We start from the raw sequence: 13658 nt of genomic DNA, 5'->3' as shown, positions 1-13658 counted from the left end.
TGTTTAAACTTTTGGAATTTTATTGGAAAGCTTTAATTAGCTCCTCTTTCTGGGTAGCGTTGGCCTGGTGGCAAAATCTAGGATTCGAACCGGAGGGTTTCAAGCTCGACACCCGATTCCACCAAAGGCCGTCGCGTAAACGCTAAACGTTAAATCCGTCGGGGCCAAGCGTCCTTCCACTGGTGTGGTGTAGAAGTTTGTAGAGGGATGCCAGCTCAGATGTCGTCTTTATTATCTGACCACGGTTCAAAATTATGAGGTCCGTTTCAAAATAGTCCTAGTGTTGCCTTAAAATGGGACGTTAATATAACTAAACTAAACCCATCTTCTTCCTCTTCATATAGCTCAATGCTTTTTTTTTTGTTCTGATATTAGATATAAAAGAGAGAATTTCTTGTATCTTCGACATGTGGAATAAACTTGTGACTTCCGACATGTCGATTGGATTTCCCCTTGGAAGCCTGTATTTTATAGAAAACAGATTATTAGCAAATTGACTATTAAAATGTTGAATATTTAGGACTTTTTTATTTAGAAATCTACTACGCAAGCAAAAATAATTTCAAGGGTTGCTACTCTCTAACAATAAATTTAATAGAATTTTTTTAAACTTAGAACCTGGAATGTTCTGGAAAGTTAATTCATAAGAAAACGATTATCTAGTTATTATATTTTTTAGAGGTTTATGTGTTTGTAATGGTTCTAATATATAGCTATTCGAGAAAATACGAAAGGGAAAATAAGTCGTAATGTTATCTATCTTGCCCCTTAAAAAGGGAAAAGATTCCATAGTAGCTTCAGCATAATATGATATTATGATAAAATATAATATAGAGAAAAGTTTTTGGATGAGCTAATATAGTCTCTTTGTGCTGATGAAAGAAAATTCCTGAAAAATTGTTAATGAATATTGTTTATTTCGAAGTGATTACGATATTTCTTAGCTGTGAAGATGAATTTCTTTAATTGATAATTTTTAAGTTCTAATGTAATATTGCTTCGCTAAAAGGCAATACCCTATCTTAAGCTTGAGCATTTAAATATTTGGGCGCTGATATCTGGTTATTGCATTTATCAAATAACAGCACCAAAAGTTAGTTCCAATTTGAAGTTTCTAATAAAGATAGCTCCGGTTTCAGTCAATGCATTTATAAATTTTTATCATTTAAAATATATATTAATTATTTTTTGAATTGACACACATAAAATAAGTCAATTTATTTTGGTAATCTATAGTATATAGAATAGGAGGAAAAAAGAGTATGACGTCAAAGGTCAATATAAAACAACATGCGATTCATGGCTGAATGGCACGAGTAAGTTTTACGTATCATTTGTTACAATCATTGATTCTATTGCTTTTTTGGAAAAAAGATAAATAATAAAAAAATAAAAAGTCTTAGAGGCATTCTAAGTAGAAACATGTCATGTTTTGAAGACGAAAGAAGAGTTGGATGCTCAGTATTTGTAATTCATAATGTTACAAAATGACTTAATTCCTGATTATCCCTTTTGCTATACAGGGTGTTCATTAATTATTATCGGGGTTTCCGTACCTCATAACTTTCGAATAAAAAATATTACGCAAAAACCGATTACGTATTCGTAAATTACAACTCAAAGAATTTTATTAATGATATTAAAGTGTAAAGCTTGCACAATTTGCACTTAGTAGGCATTCAGCTGAAGGCGATTATGTATTCGTAAATTCGCTGAACAAATTTTGACTCGAATTGAGGATGATGAAAATTACCTTCGGAAATGGTTCTTCAGTGGCACTTTTCATGTGTCAGAAAAAGTGAATAAACATAACTGTAGAATATGCGGCTCGGAGAACCCGCACGATTATCAAAAGTCAAAATTTGTTCAGCGAATTTACGAATACATAATCGCCTTCAGCTGAATGCCTACAAAATGCAAATTGTGCAAGCTTTACACTTTAATATCATTAATAATTTTTTTTGAGTTGTAATTTACGAATACGTAATCGGTTTTTGCGTAATATTTTTTATTCGAAAGTTATGAGGTACGGAAACCCCGACAATAATTAATGAACACCCTACATTAACATGTAATTTACTATGTTATTATAAGATATTACTACCTTAGGTTATCGATTCATAACGATTTTGATGGCTTACTTAGGAAAAACGGAATTTTTGTGTTATTTATTTCAAATTAAATTGTATTATTTATAATTTCGTGATTTTGAAATTACTTTTCCACCACTGATTCGAAATAGTAGAAACGACATTTTTTTAAATTGTTGGTATAAATATGAGATATTTTTTTCCAAAAAATGTACTTGTAATTTTCAATTATCGATTGGTTATTGTAGAACAATATACTTCTTAGCTTTACTTTTTGACACAGCTTGTTAGAAAGTAAGCTAATAAGTGTTCATTTCATATGCTCCCATCAACAACCATAACAAAATCTAGGCAAGAAAAAAACCGTTCACATCTTTTACTATTTGAAATTCTGTTTTACATACTATAAAAATATTAAGTTTTACATTATTTCTTGGTTTTTCGTAGATGCACTTATAGCAAGTATATAATTATTTTTTAGATGAAATTAAATTAATAAATGAAAAAATAAATGTTTAAAGTTCTCTTGAATTTTAATAATTCTCATTCGCGTTCCCATTAATAAATAAATAAATACTTTAAAGAATGCCTAATAAATGCTTTTAATTTGCATGTACATTATTTTAAATATCAAGAAATCAACGCTTTAGACTTTTTTTCTATATATATAATAATGAATATAAATTCATCAGACCATTGAAGTTTCAAAATCTATTAGCTCATGTTATGGATTATGGATGTATTGCTGTTGTTGTTGCTTATCCCCCTTGGAATGAACACCAATTCAAACCAAGTCCAAGAGATCGTTTCGCCTGATAAGATTGTAAACTGACTCCCCATCATTCAAGCGGAGGTATTAGCTCAATCAAATGGAAATTGAAATTTCTGTAACGATATGCTGAAATAATTGTAGATACTTGTAAATTTTCATATTTTATTTTATTTATTAGGCTTTAAAAATGTGTTTATTCCACTTTCAAATGTTTTATAAAAAGCATTTTTTTTGTTATGAACAAAAATCAAAAGAATTATATTAAAAAAAATAGAAGTGCATTCTGAAATATTACGGCATAAAACAGTAGCATAATTGATAGAAAGTTTGAATAAAACGAAGAAACTTCTGTCGTTAGCAAGAGAGGTCAGCCAGTTTCAAGTCTATGACATATGAAAATTTTAGGCTCTGTGGCTGGTCACACTCCGCGTAAGTGGCAGGTGGCAGACCATCCTGAAGCATCCATTTGATTCTACAATCGCAAATCAAGGGGCTATCTACATAGAAAAAATACAAAAAAAAACCTGTTAAAATATTACAAATTACAGATAACTTACAAATGACACATAATCACAAAAAGAAAAAAAAAACAGTGAAAACAAATTAAAATATATATAAAAAAATCTGCCCAAACGACAATAAATATTAAAAAAATATTTTAAAAATAAAAAAAATTAATTTTTTATCCAGAAGCTTCTAGAGAGATTTAGTTTTTGAATAAGCATCTATCAGAGCAATATAATTATCTTTCTTATCAAGAGAACTAGTGGCCTGGGGAAATGAACGAAATTAGGAAAATGTCATTTTTATTATAGCATACGTGCACTACTACAGCCTACAACATTGTCCATTGATAGTTCAACAATACCGGTACAACATCAACAACATTTGAACGAGTCTATTTGTGTCCTTGACCCAGATGAACTCTTAAGAACTCCAGTTTTCTCGAATCGAGCGATCATTCTCCTGAGTGTTTGTGGAAGTAATAATACCTTGTGTAAATTCTTAAGTCGACGAAATTCTCGAAGTGAAGCTCCAACATCTCCTTTGTTTTCATAAAACAACTGCACAAACAAAGCGCGTTCTGGTAGAGGGATAGCCATCATTGATAAGAATTTCCTAGTTTTTTCCCCTTCTTTTACACCCAGAACAGTAGCTGCAAACCAAAGGATTTATGCAAATTTTTGTGCTTACAGTGAGAAATTGCTGTTACAATGACAGTTTCAGTTTCTTCAATCTTTTATCTTCTTTTTTTTTCATATCAGCAAAAAAGGAAAAATTCCATTTCGCATGTTTTTTTGTTTTTTTGTGATTATTTGTATCTTTTCAGCATATTTTCTGTTGTGCAGCGCTATGTATCGGTGTTTCTGGAACAAATTTTTTTTCGCTTAATCCGTTTCCCCATATCTTGAATAGTATGTTCAACAATTTTCGAGCTTTTACATTAATTAGTTCGCTGTATAGAGAGCTCAGAGTAAGGGTGTTTTAATTCTGATCACCTAGTACATAAAACTCAATAGCCTGTGATTTATTTATTGAATAGGCCTTTGACAACAAATGTTTATAAGTTTTACAATTTGTTTAATTGTTATACATGCCATTATCCCTTGGTCACTATTTACTTTCTTTGACTTATGAACCAAATTCCGTTTTGATTGACAGATTTATATACGATGAAGAGGTTCCAAATATTATTTATATTTTTTAAGGCTATTTTCATTCGAATATTTTTTAAGACCTGTACAGAAAACATAAACAATAAATCCATAGATGAATTACGCAAGCACGTAATGTGAAAAATACATAATACGTAGATTGCTGTCTTATAGTAGCAAAAACATAGCTTGAAATTGCGCTTCTGAAATCTGTATTAGGGGTGCAATTCTAGGAAAAAGTATATAAGAAGATTATTAATTTTTTTTTATATGTCCAGGAATATGTCAAACCGATATCGATAATGAGCTATCCATTCGAACGACGATACCATTTTCAACTGATGACTAATAGTTCGATGAATGCAGAGCATATTTTTTAGAAATCTTTAGGTGTGAAAGAATCTTAAATCGTTTTAGAAATCTTTCGTGTGTTTTTTTGTTTGTTTGTTTGCTAATAATTGGGGAAAATTATGAGCTCAACAACCGTTTTATGCATTTCTGATGTTCATTTTGAATATATATATATATATATATATATATATATATGTAATAAGTAAACAAATCATTCCAATGCCCAACAGACTGCTTAGAATGCAAAAATTTATTTTAAAAAACAGTATTCGAATTTTTTAGTGATTCCTAACAAAAACATTTTCATCTCAAAATGTGCATTTTGTATGTAGTTCTGTGTTGAAAATGAACTCCAACTGCTTCTGGGATTTCAACAGATTTATTTAAATTCTTTTCAAAAATAAGGGAAAGTGTCCATAAATGTGCTTTGTTTTGGATTTAACTTAATATTCAACATATTAATCGTTTTAAGTATCTTTATTGAAAAACAGTTTTTATTTTTGTATATAATATATTTTTTATTGAAATATCAATTTTAATTAGATAATAATCATTAATAAGCTAGGAAAGTCTAATAGAAGATTCATCCACATTCATTTATATGAAAGACATTAAATATTTTTTATGTTATTGTCGCATATAGGGGACATTTCCCTAACGAAGTATTTCTGCACTGTTCCTGAGCACATACCCTGTGCTCCTGTTTCCAAAAAATAAGAGATTCTACTCAAGAGAAATCAGCAAAAAGTTTTCTTGACTAGTCATCCATTTATTCACATCGAGCCACTCCTTATTTTTATACAATTTCTGATAAGCAATTCCATATCACGGTTACGAATATTTCTTAAAGACAATACAAATTATTTTCTTCATAAACTACTAATTTCATAAGAAACTCGCTGGTTTTCTGCGTGTTCGTTCAAATAAATTTGCTCTACTTTTCCTTGCGAGTTACTGATCGCTCACACTCCACGTGAATTCTACTATTTTTTTGACTGCCAAGCAAACAAGAAATCTTTTCTGTATAACTTTCAAGACAACGGGAATGTGCTGCCATCTGGGACTATGATGGGGAAGTAATCCCGACAGTTACGAAAATATCTGAATCTATTCGGTAGATGAACAGAGTCCGAAAAGCACAAAATTGGATAAAACGCTTTCATTCTACTTGAAAACAAGACACGCAACGGAAGCGCACACAAGAAAAACACTTACATAAAACAACAGCATGCAAGCAGCAAATTAGTAATTAACAAACGAATTTAAAACGAGAAGAAAATGAATATTGCTTCAATGAAATTTATGAACATACCTGAAAAGTCAAATTTCTTTAACTGTTTCCATACTGGTGAGACTATTTGTCTCTCCAGTGTTACGAGCTTGTTGCCGGCAATCACGAGTGTTGTAAGACTCGGCATATTCGTGAATGCATCATCAGGCAGTGTTTCAATTCGGTTGTAGCTAAGAAGACATAAAAAGGAAATTATCAACGTGATGAATACGGTTTAATTAAAGTACCTTTCGCGAAAGAGTACGTTAGTAGTATTGGTTGATAGAGAAAAAAATGAAAATGAAATTGATTATTGATTGTATAATGCATCATAAAATCATGGAAAAAAAAACTTTGTGAAAGCTACAGCTAAAATCCAAAAGTAATCACAGACTCATTACTTCGACCCGCCCGAAGGCACATGGTGAATGACCAGACCGCCGCAACAGCAACGCTGGGGGGAACTGTGATTTTGTCCTATTAACCATCACCGGCCTCGGTACAACCTTTCCCTAAGGAAATACGTCCCGTCATCAATGGGAGAAGCGAACCCCTCACCTTTTCTTGTACCTACAAGGGTGGCGAGAACCAGCCACCATACCGGAAGCTTCTCATCCTCAATTAGGTGCTCCCCCCTCCCTGTGGGACGAAATCCAAAATTGAAAAAAACCAAATCTTCTAATTGAAAATAAACCTTTTTTTTCCTAGCTTTATTTTGAAAATAATACCAGTTTTTTTATTAAATAGATACACTTTGATGTTAAAAATATTATCGCAATAAATATACATTTGACTTACAAAAAGATGAAGAGAAAAAATAAATGATTAACGCAAAAGCTTAGATCCTACCTGTAAGATCTTAAACCTTGGTATTAAAACAATGCCAAAGAAAAAGCTTAAAGCAATTTAAAACCCATGCATACTAACATGCATTAATAGTTTTTTTTTATCATATGTAATTCGTTTTCATTGAAACTTCTCTTATCTGTTTTTTTTTTTTTTTTTTTTTTTTTTGTCTCACCGAACAATTTGTTTACACATTTGTTTGCTTTCGAAGCGATAGAAAATCTTTTCTTGTGAAAACTTGAAAAAGAAATTTATCTTATCTTTCAACACAAATATAAAATGTGTAGTAAATAAAAGAGACATCTTATTTTTTCAAATCAGAAAGGTAAAATGTATTCGTAAAGAATGATTCACAACATTCGAAAACAAACAAATTTATATAATAATGTATAAATTATTAAATATATCTGTTTAATATAACGATTTAAAAGCTGACTATTGTTTTTAAATAATAAGAATAATTTTATAATATTGTTTTTATATAATGACCAAATTAAATTTTTTCAAAACTATTAGTTTTTGGAAAATTTAATTTTGCAATATGAGATAAATTGAAGAATGAAAATTAAGATGTTCGTTTAAAAATATTTTTGCTATATGGCGAAAGGAAGAAAAGGGGAGTTTGTTCCATTAACTTTTCCGGCATTCTTCTAATCTCTCGTGTGAAGAGTTTTAGTACCTAAGCACATCTACTCAGTTTGTGGTAGCCAATAGCAGAGGGAAAAACAAACGAATGGTGCGTCAGTTGTTTATCTGTATTAAGGTGTAAATTGAAGCAGTTCATAGATCCAAATTTCCAATTTTGGAAGAAGCTATGGATGTTTAAGTGGCAAATACTTCTAATCAAATATATATATAATATTAAGATGTCGTGACTCTAAATTATCCTTAATAAAAGGCTCATATTTTATTAGTAAACAATTTGTAAAAAGATTGAATTTGACATTGCAAAGATGAACCAAACCTCAAGAAATGAAGAATGAAAGAGGGAAAAGGATTTTTTAAAAATAGTTTTTTATAATATATTATATTTATGGCTATTTAATATTTAAAATATATTATAATTTATGGCCATTAAATTTTAAAAACAACAACAGATGATCAAAGCTGGAACTTACCTTATATGTAGCTCTGTGAGTTTTGGGGCAGGATTCGGAAACATGGATCTCTTAATTTCGGAAATAAGATTCCTTTTTATATTCAACACCTTCAAGTTCTGAAAATGAGAAAATGCCCCATCGTCGATATAGGAAACCGTATCTTGCACGAATACAATGGTGTCCAAATTCAGGTGCGCGATATCCTCTATATCTGAATCGATGATGTCTAATCCTGACTTCACTGTCCTAATAGCGGTCAGATGTGTCAAATTACGCAACTCTGACCATGTCCATCCATTAAAGACAGCGCACCCCTGCATGATTAAAGTTTTCAAGCTGCTCTCAAGGCCTTTGAATGCTACTTCTGTATCACTCAGGTCTCTTAGAGTAGTGAAGATTAGATGTAATTTTGCTATGGAGAACCCTTCGAACATATCGCTGGGGAAATACAGGAGGGAGCTGTCAATGATGCGCAAAGCGTCTATTGGGCGATCTTTCATTCCTTGAAGTGACTTCTGCAGGTCATCGACACTTGTTGCAGCAACGCATGTGACGTCGTTGTTCCCTGACGGTGTGGTTCTGCATTTACAGGGAGGGAGTGCTTCTTGGGGGCAACTCCAAGCGGAAGAAAGAACGGAAATAACCAAAATGACCAAAATCATGGCTAAATTTTTCAGAGATTTTCCTAGCTGTTGATTATGCTGTTTCACCCTTTCATTTGAAAGTTATCGTCATCGAGCTCTTATCTTCGGCGGGAAAAAGGCAGCTGCAATAAAAAAAAAAGCAGCTGTAATTTTTTTCTTGAATATGTGATTTTTCAAAGAACTGTAGATTTTTCTTTTATTTATAGAATATTGTCTACTTTAAAAATTGTTAGGTTATGAACTTTTCGAATTTCATTTATTGCTGTGTTTTAAAAGATAAGTTCGATTTAATTTCATGATTTCCTATGAAATTATTTACATTCAATTGTACTGATTTATAGAGATCATAAGTAATACATATTTCAAGAAATAAGTTTTGATAACGAGTTTTATTCATAAATGCAATTATTCCACACATTTCAATAACCTAATTTTCTCTTCATTGTAATATGCAGAATAATTGTAATATGCAGGCAATATTCTATATTTCAAGAAGAAACCGCCTTTTTGCTATTGAGCGGACGAGTATCTTATCGTCATATTTATGCATAAAATATTCTTTTAAATATAAAAAATCAAATCTATTGATTTCAAAATTAGGTTTTTTAAATTCGAAAAAAAATATTTATATAGCTTAGTGCTTCAATTATAATTAACAAACTCTGTTATTATTGAGAATTATTAACAGCGTATATATATATATATATATATATATATATATATATATATATGGAAATTCCTTATTTTATAAAACTTTTCTGAAATAATTGATTTTAATTCATACATTCTTATAAGCCAGGAAGCCGGATTATTTTGAGCCCTGAGGAAAATTCGAGCAAAAATAGGAGGCACAAAAACATTGAAAATTTAAGTTCACCTTTATAAAATCTACGACAACTATAAAATTATTGAAGAATAGTTTAAGAAAAAGCGACTGCAAAATCAGTGTCGTGTAATTTGAAAATAAAAGTTGAAATTTAAATTTTTAATTAAAAAAGTATTTAAAAGGGATGAAGTAGAAATTTTACTGAATGAACTACGAGAGAAGAAGAGCAGATAAGATGATTGCAAAATAATGTTCTGTCTGTGGTTCCGTCAAGTAATTTAAAATGAATATACAGAAATGAGGATTTCAAAATTTATAGTTACACAAGTTGTTTAAGAGATTTTGCTTAGTTACGTAATTAGGACGTTTTTCCTTTTAAATATACAAATAATTAAATATTCGGTTTGGAAAGCATTAAGAAATAAGGGAACATCCCAAGAACATGAGTATTATACATTTCTACATCACTTTACTTTTATCTTCATTCACGATCAGTAATAAAACTGTTCAATACCGATTACATTGCCAGTGGTTTCCAATAATTTTAAAGCAATTTCGGGGAACTGATTCCGAACTTGACTTTGTTTTTATAAGATTTGCTCTAGCTTTTGAGATGGAGTGAAAATTATATTTCAGTTGTTATATGAACGCAACACTTAATCACATTGAAACTATCACAAATGTAAATACATATAAATAAATAAATGCAATAAATCAGTTAATCCTAAAGAGTAATCAATGTGAAAATAAAATATCAATATAAAAATCACATGAACTCCATGTCAACTGTAAGTTAAAGAATAAAGAATAAAATTAAAAAGAATAAAATCAAAGATTAATGTGAATAGAAAAGAATAAAAAAGCTAAACATTAAAGATAAAGAAAAGAAGCTGAAGAATAAAATTAAAAACAATGTTCAAATGAAATAATAAAATGAATTTAAACAAATCAAAATAGTTCAATAATATCCGTATATTAAATAATTATTGTCTGTTAAAATACATGGTGACTTTCTGAAAAGTCCAATAAAAAAAAACATAAATAAATTAGTTCCTTAATTTGTGGAAAAGTACTGTTTATAAGATTTTCTATTATATGCTAGGGAAGTTTTTTAGCATTAGCAGTCTGCAATTATATACTTGTATTATCTTCCGAAATACTATTGTTCTGTTATTCTGAAATTGCTATTTTCTTGTTCCTGACTAAAATAATCCATACTATCTAGAAATTAGTTCATGCAATTATGTAGAAAATGTAACATTTTACTCATATGTGCACACAATTTTTCAAAATTTCTAAGCATTTTGCAGTTTCCTGCTTTGTGTATTACTCAAAGAGTTTTTAATAATTAAGATAAAGTAGGATCACACACAAAAAAAGACAATATCAGCCATGTCAATAGACTCAAAAAAAAAAAAAAAAGACTCTATATCAGCGATTTTCATGTGTTTGGTCCCCTGAAAAAGAAATCTGAAAGGGAAGCGTTTCAACTTCGATGGCGAACTCAAGGACGCTGTGAAGGACATGGTCACGTCACGACCACAGGAATTTTGGAAACAAGGAATCCTTCGGCCCGTTAATCAATGGGATCGTTGTTCTCAAGGCTATGGTGTATACTTTGAATAAAGTCTTCATTTATACCCACAGTGTCGTTTCGTACCTTTTCATTTGAACACCTCTTGTACAATAAGCATTTCTCTTAAAGTATATATTACAAATTACTGATGAGCATTATTATTAAAACACTTCTCTTAATGTACTGATTTCAAGTATTTGCTATCCCAAAAGAAAACGAAACATGGATAATTCACATTTCTTTTCCAATGCTAGTAGGAATTTGACCTTATTTATATCAATAAAAATAGACCACTGAATATTACTGAAAGCAAAGCATCTATAAGAAGATTCTGACATTTTAATGTTATGTCTTAAATTCCACAGTTGCGGCAATATCCTGCCTGTAAGGAATGGGTTTGAGATATTTTGAACTTGATATTACTTTAAATAGTTCTGACGGAACCATTAGCTATAGAAAAACGTATCATAAATAAATAATAAAAAAATATTTCTTACAGTTTTCTAGCATAGAAGACTTTCTTACAGTTTTCTTGCTACAGAAAGATAGCTTTTCTAGCTTTCTTTCATCTTTAATTTGACAATAGTGGAGATGAAATTAATAATCATACAATTTCCGAACTCAAAATGTTGATTATAATAAAGGAGATTAGTGGAAATATACATCCAGTTACTAAAACAATAAAATATCTTATAAAATAGATTTTAAAATATTTTGAGAAATTTGTTAAAATTAGGAAAAAAAATGTAACGGAAATAGTAAAATTGAAATATATTGGTATTGGCCTAAAAACTTAATTTTTTAATTTTTAAAGAAACAGAAATACAGTATTGATAATATTGAAGGAGAACTTTAGGATTTCGCTTAATAAACAATACTATGATTTATAATTAAGATATCTCAATAAAATTTTAAAAAAATTCTTAGAATTTTTTACATTAAATATAAAATTTTTTTTATAATTACTTCCTCAAAAATCATTAAGAAGCAAATTTATTAATTCAATTTACAGTTAGTATCCAACTTATAAACTTTATTAGGTTAAAATAAGCACAAACAGAGTGAAAATACCACTTTTAAAATAATAAAGTCATTAAGATATGAGTTACTTAATATTTCATTTAAATTTTGAAAACTCCCTTTACAGAAAACAACCAAATTTTATAATTCGAAAATGAAAAAAGAATTCAAGAATAATATCAACAACTGTGAAAAGAACTATTTTTTACTCTTAAAATTACGTTGTTCTGATAATCGTTTTAAACCCCAAAATAAGCAGACGAAACGAATGTTATTTTAAAATTTGATATATCATTTGATCATATTGATTGCTTTTTCAGTGGTGATAGGATTGTTTGAAGTAGATTGTTTTCCTCTTTTTTACAAACATTAAAGCAACGAAAATTTTGATTGAATATTAAGCTTGCACTTAGGACCTATATTATTTCAAATTTCACCTACTGAGACTAAAAAAAGACTATTTTTTTCTATTCAATTCATTTTACATCATAAATTCTAAATCTTAACTTTTTGCCCTTGGGAAAGTAATTCGATGCCCAATTATTCACTTCATACAAGGACTTATTCTTTGTTACGAAAAATAAATGCATATAATTATTTTAAGTTAGAATTAAAAATAAATAAATGAAATGTTAAAACAACTTGAATAGTGCCTGAAAGGAGATATCCAAATGAAAAGAGTTAATACATTATTTAAAAATGTAATCCAAATAAATTATTATAGAATTGAATCTAGAAAATGATTTGAAAAATTATGCTCCGCATTGCTTAAAATTATTTTTATTTATTTATTGTTCACGAATAAACACACCATTTTCATTAAATATCTTTTTAAAATTATACAGAAAGAATGTCAAGCAAAATTCCAATACTTACGGAATTCGGAAATAAAATACCGCAAATTCTTTATATAGATCAAATTAAATGAATGATTATAAGCAAAGGTGAGATTTTCCAAATAAAAATTATTTATTTTGAGGTCGACAGATAAGACTTCATATCATATCTATTGCCAATTGGGAAGTTTCCAGATAAAGTTTGTTATCAACTTTACGCATGTATGAAAATAGTTACTATCTTTATTAAATATCTTACCATTATCGGAAAGTTTTGGTAATTTAAAAAAGTACAGATTAAAAGAATGTTTTTAACTTAAGTCTTTAATGATGAATGAACATGTAATAATAAGTCCTGAATTTAAAATACATTTATGACATATGACAGTTTTTATTCATAATTTTGAAAAGCTACGCTGTATTCCAGGGATAAAAAATATTTATCTTTTTCATTTCCATTTAATTAACTTGAAAACTAATATCTAATGTACCATAAAAATGATGTTTGTACTTCCAAATTTTCTTTTTGAGAACTTAAAATATGCTACATTTTTTTTTATGTATGAGTTAAGACTGTTTCAGATAAAAAGAACTGGAATGGTCTCGCAAACATTTTTTTATTTATAAGTCGTAGCATGAGATATATACAAGTATTACACGATATATATACAT

General features: G+C 29.3%; 1 protein-coding gene across 1 annotated transcript; it reads right to left on the bottom strand.

The window, feature by feature from the left end:
- Window positions 1-3013: 3013 nt before the first annotated feature.
- On the bottom strand, window positions 3014-13142 carry LOC129969139 (slit homolog 2 protein-like). The gene is made up of 4 exons (XM_056083563.1): window positions 13027-13142; window positions 8103-8850; window positions 6181-6329; window positions 3014-3359 (listed from the first exon to the last, which is right to left on the bottom strand). The coding sequence occupies exons 2-4, from the start codon at window positions 8744-8746 to the stop codon at window positions 3217-3219; spliced, it is 936 nt and encodes a 311-aa protein (XP_055939538.1). The 5' UTR covers window positions 8747-8850; window positions 13027-13142; the 3' UTR covers window positions 3014-3216.
- Between the last annotated feature and the right edge of the window lie 516 nt (window positions 13143-13658).

This window comes from Argiope bruennichi, chromosome 5 (genome assembly GCF_947563725.1).
Source record: "Argiope bruennichi chromosome 5, qqArgBrue1.1, whole genome shotgun sequence".
Lineage (NCBI taxonomy): Eukaryota > Metazoa > Arthropoda > Arachnida > Araneae > Araneidae > Argiope > Argiope bruennichi.
Note: the sequence above shows the minus strand (reverse complement) of the source record. Positions and strands in the feature narration are given on the sequence as shown.

Coding starts and splice junctions, on each gene's coding strand:
- LOC129969139 (XM_056083563.1), bottom strand. CDS start 8,746: ATGATTTTGGTCATTTTGGTTATTTCCGTTCTTTCTTCCGCTTGGAGT. Junction 6,330..8,102: donor CTCACAGAGCTACATATAAG/GTAAGTTCCAGC, acceptor ATGTCTTCTTAG/CTACAACCGAATTGAAACAC. Junction 3,360..6,180: donor AAAGAAATTTGACTTTTCAG/GTATGTTCATAA, acceptor TTTTCTATGTAG/ATAGCCCCTTGATTTGCGAT.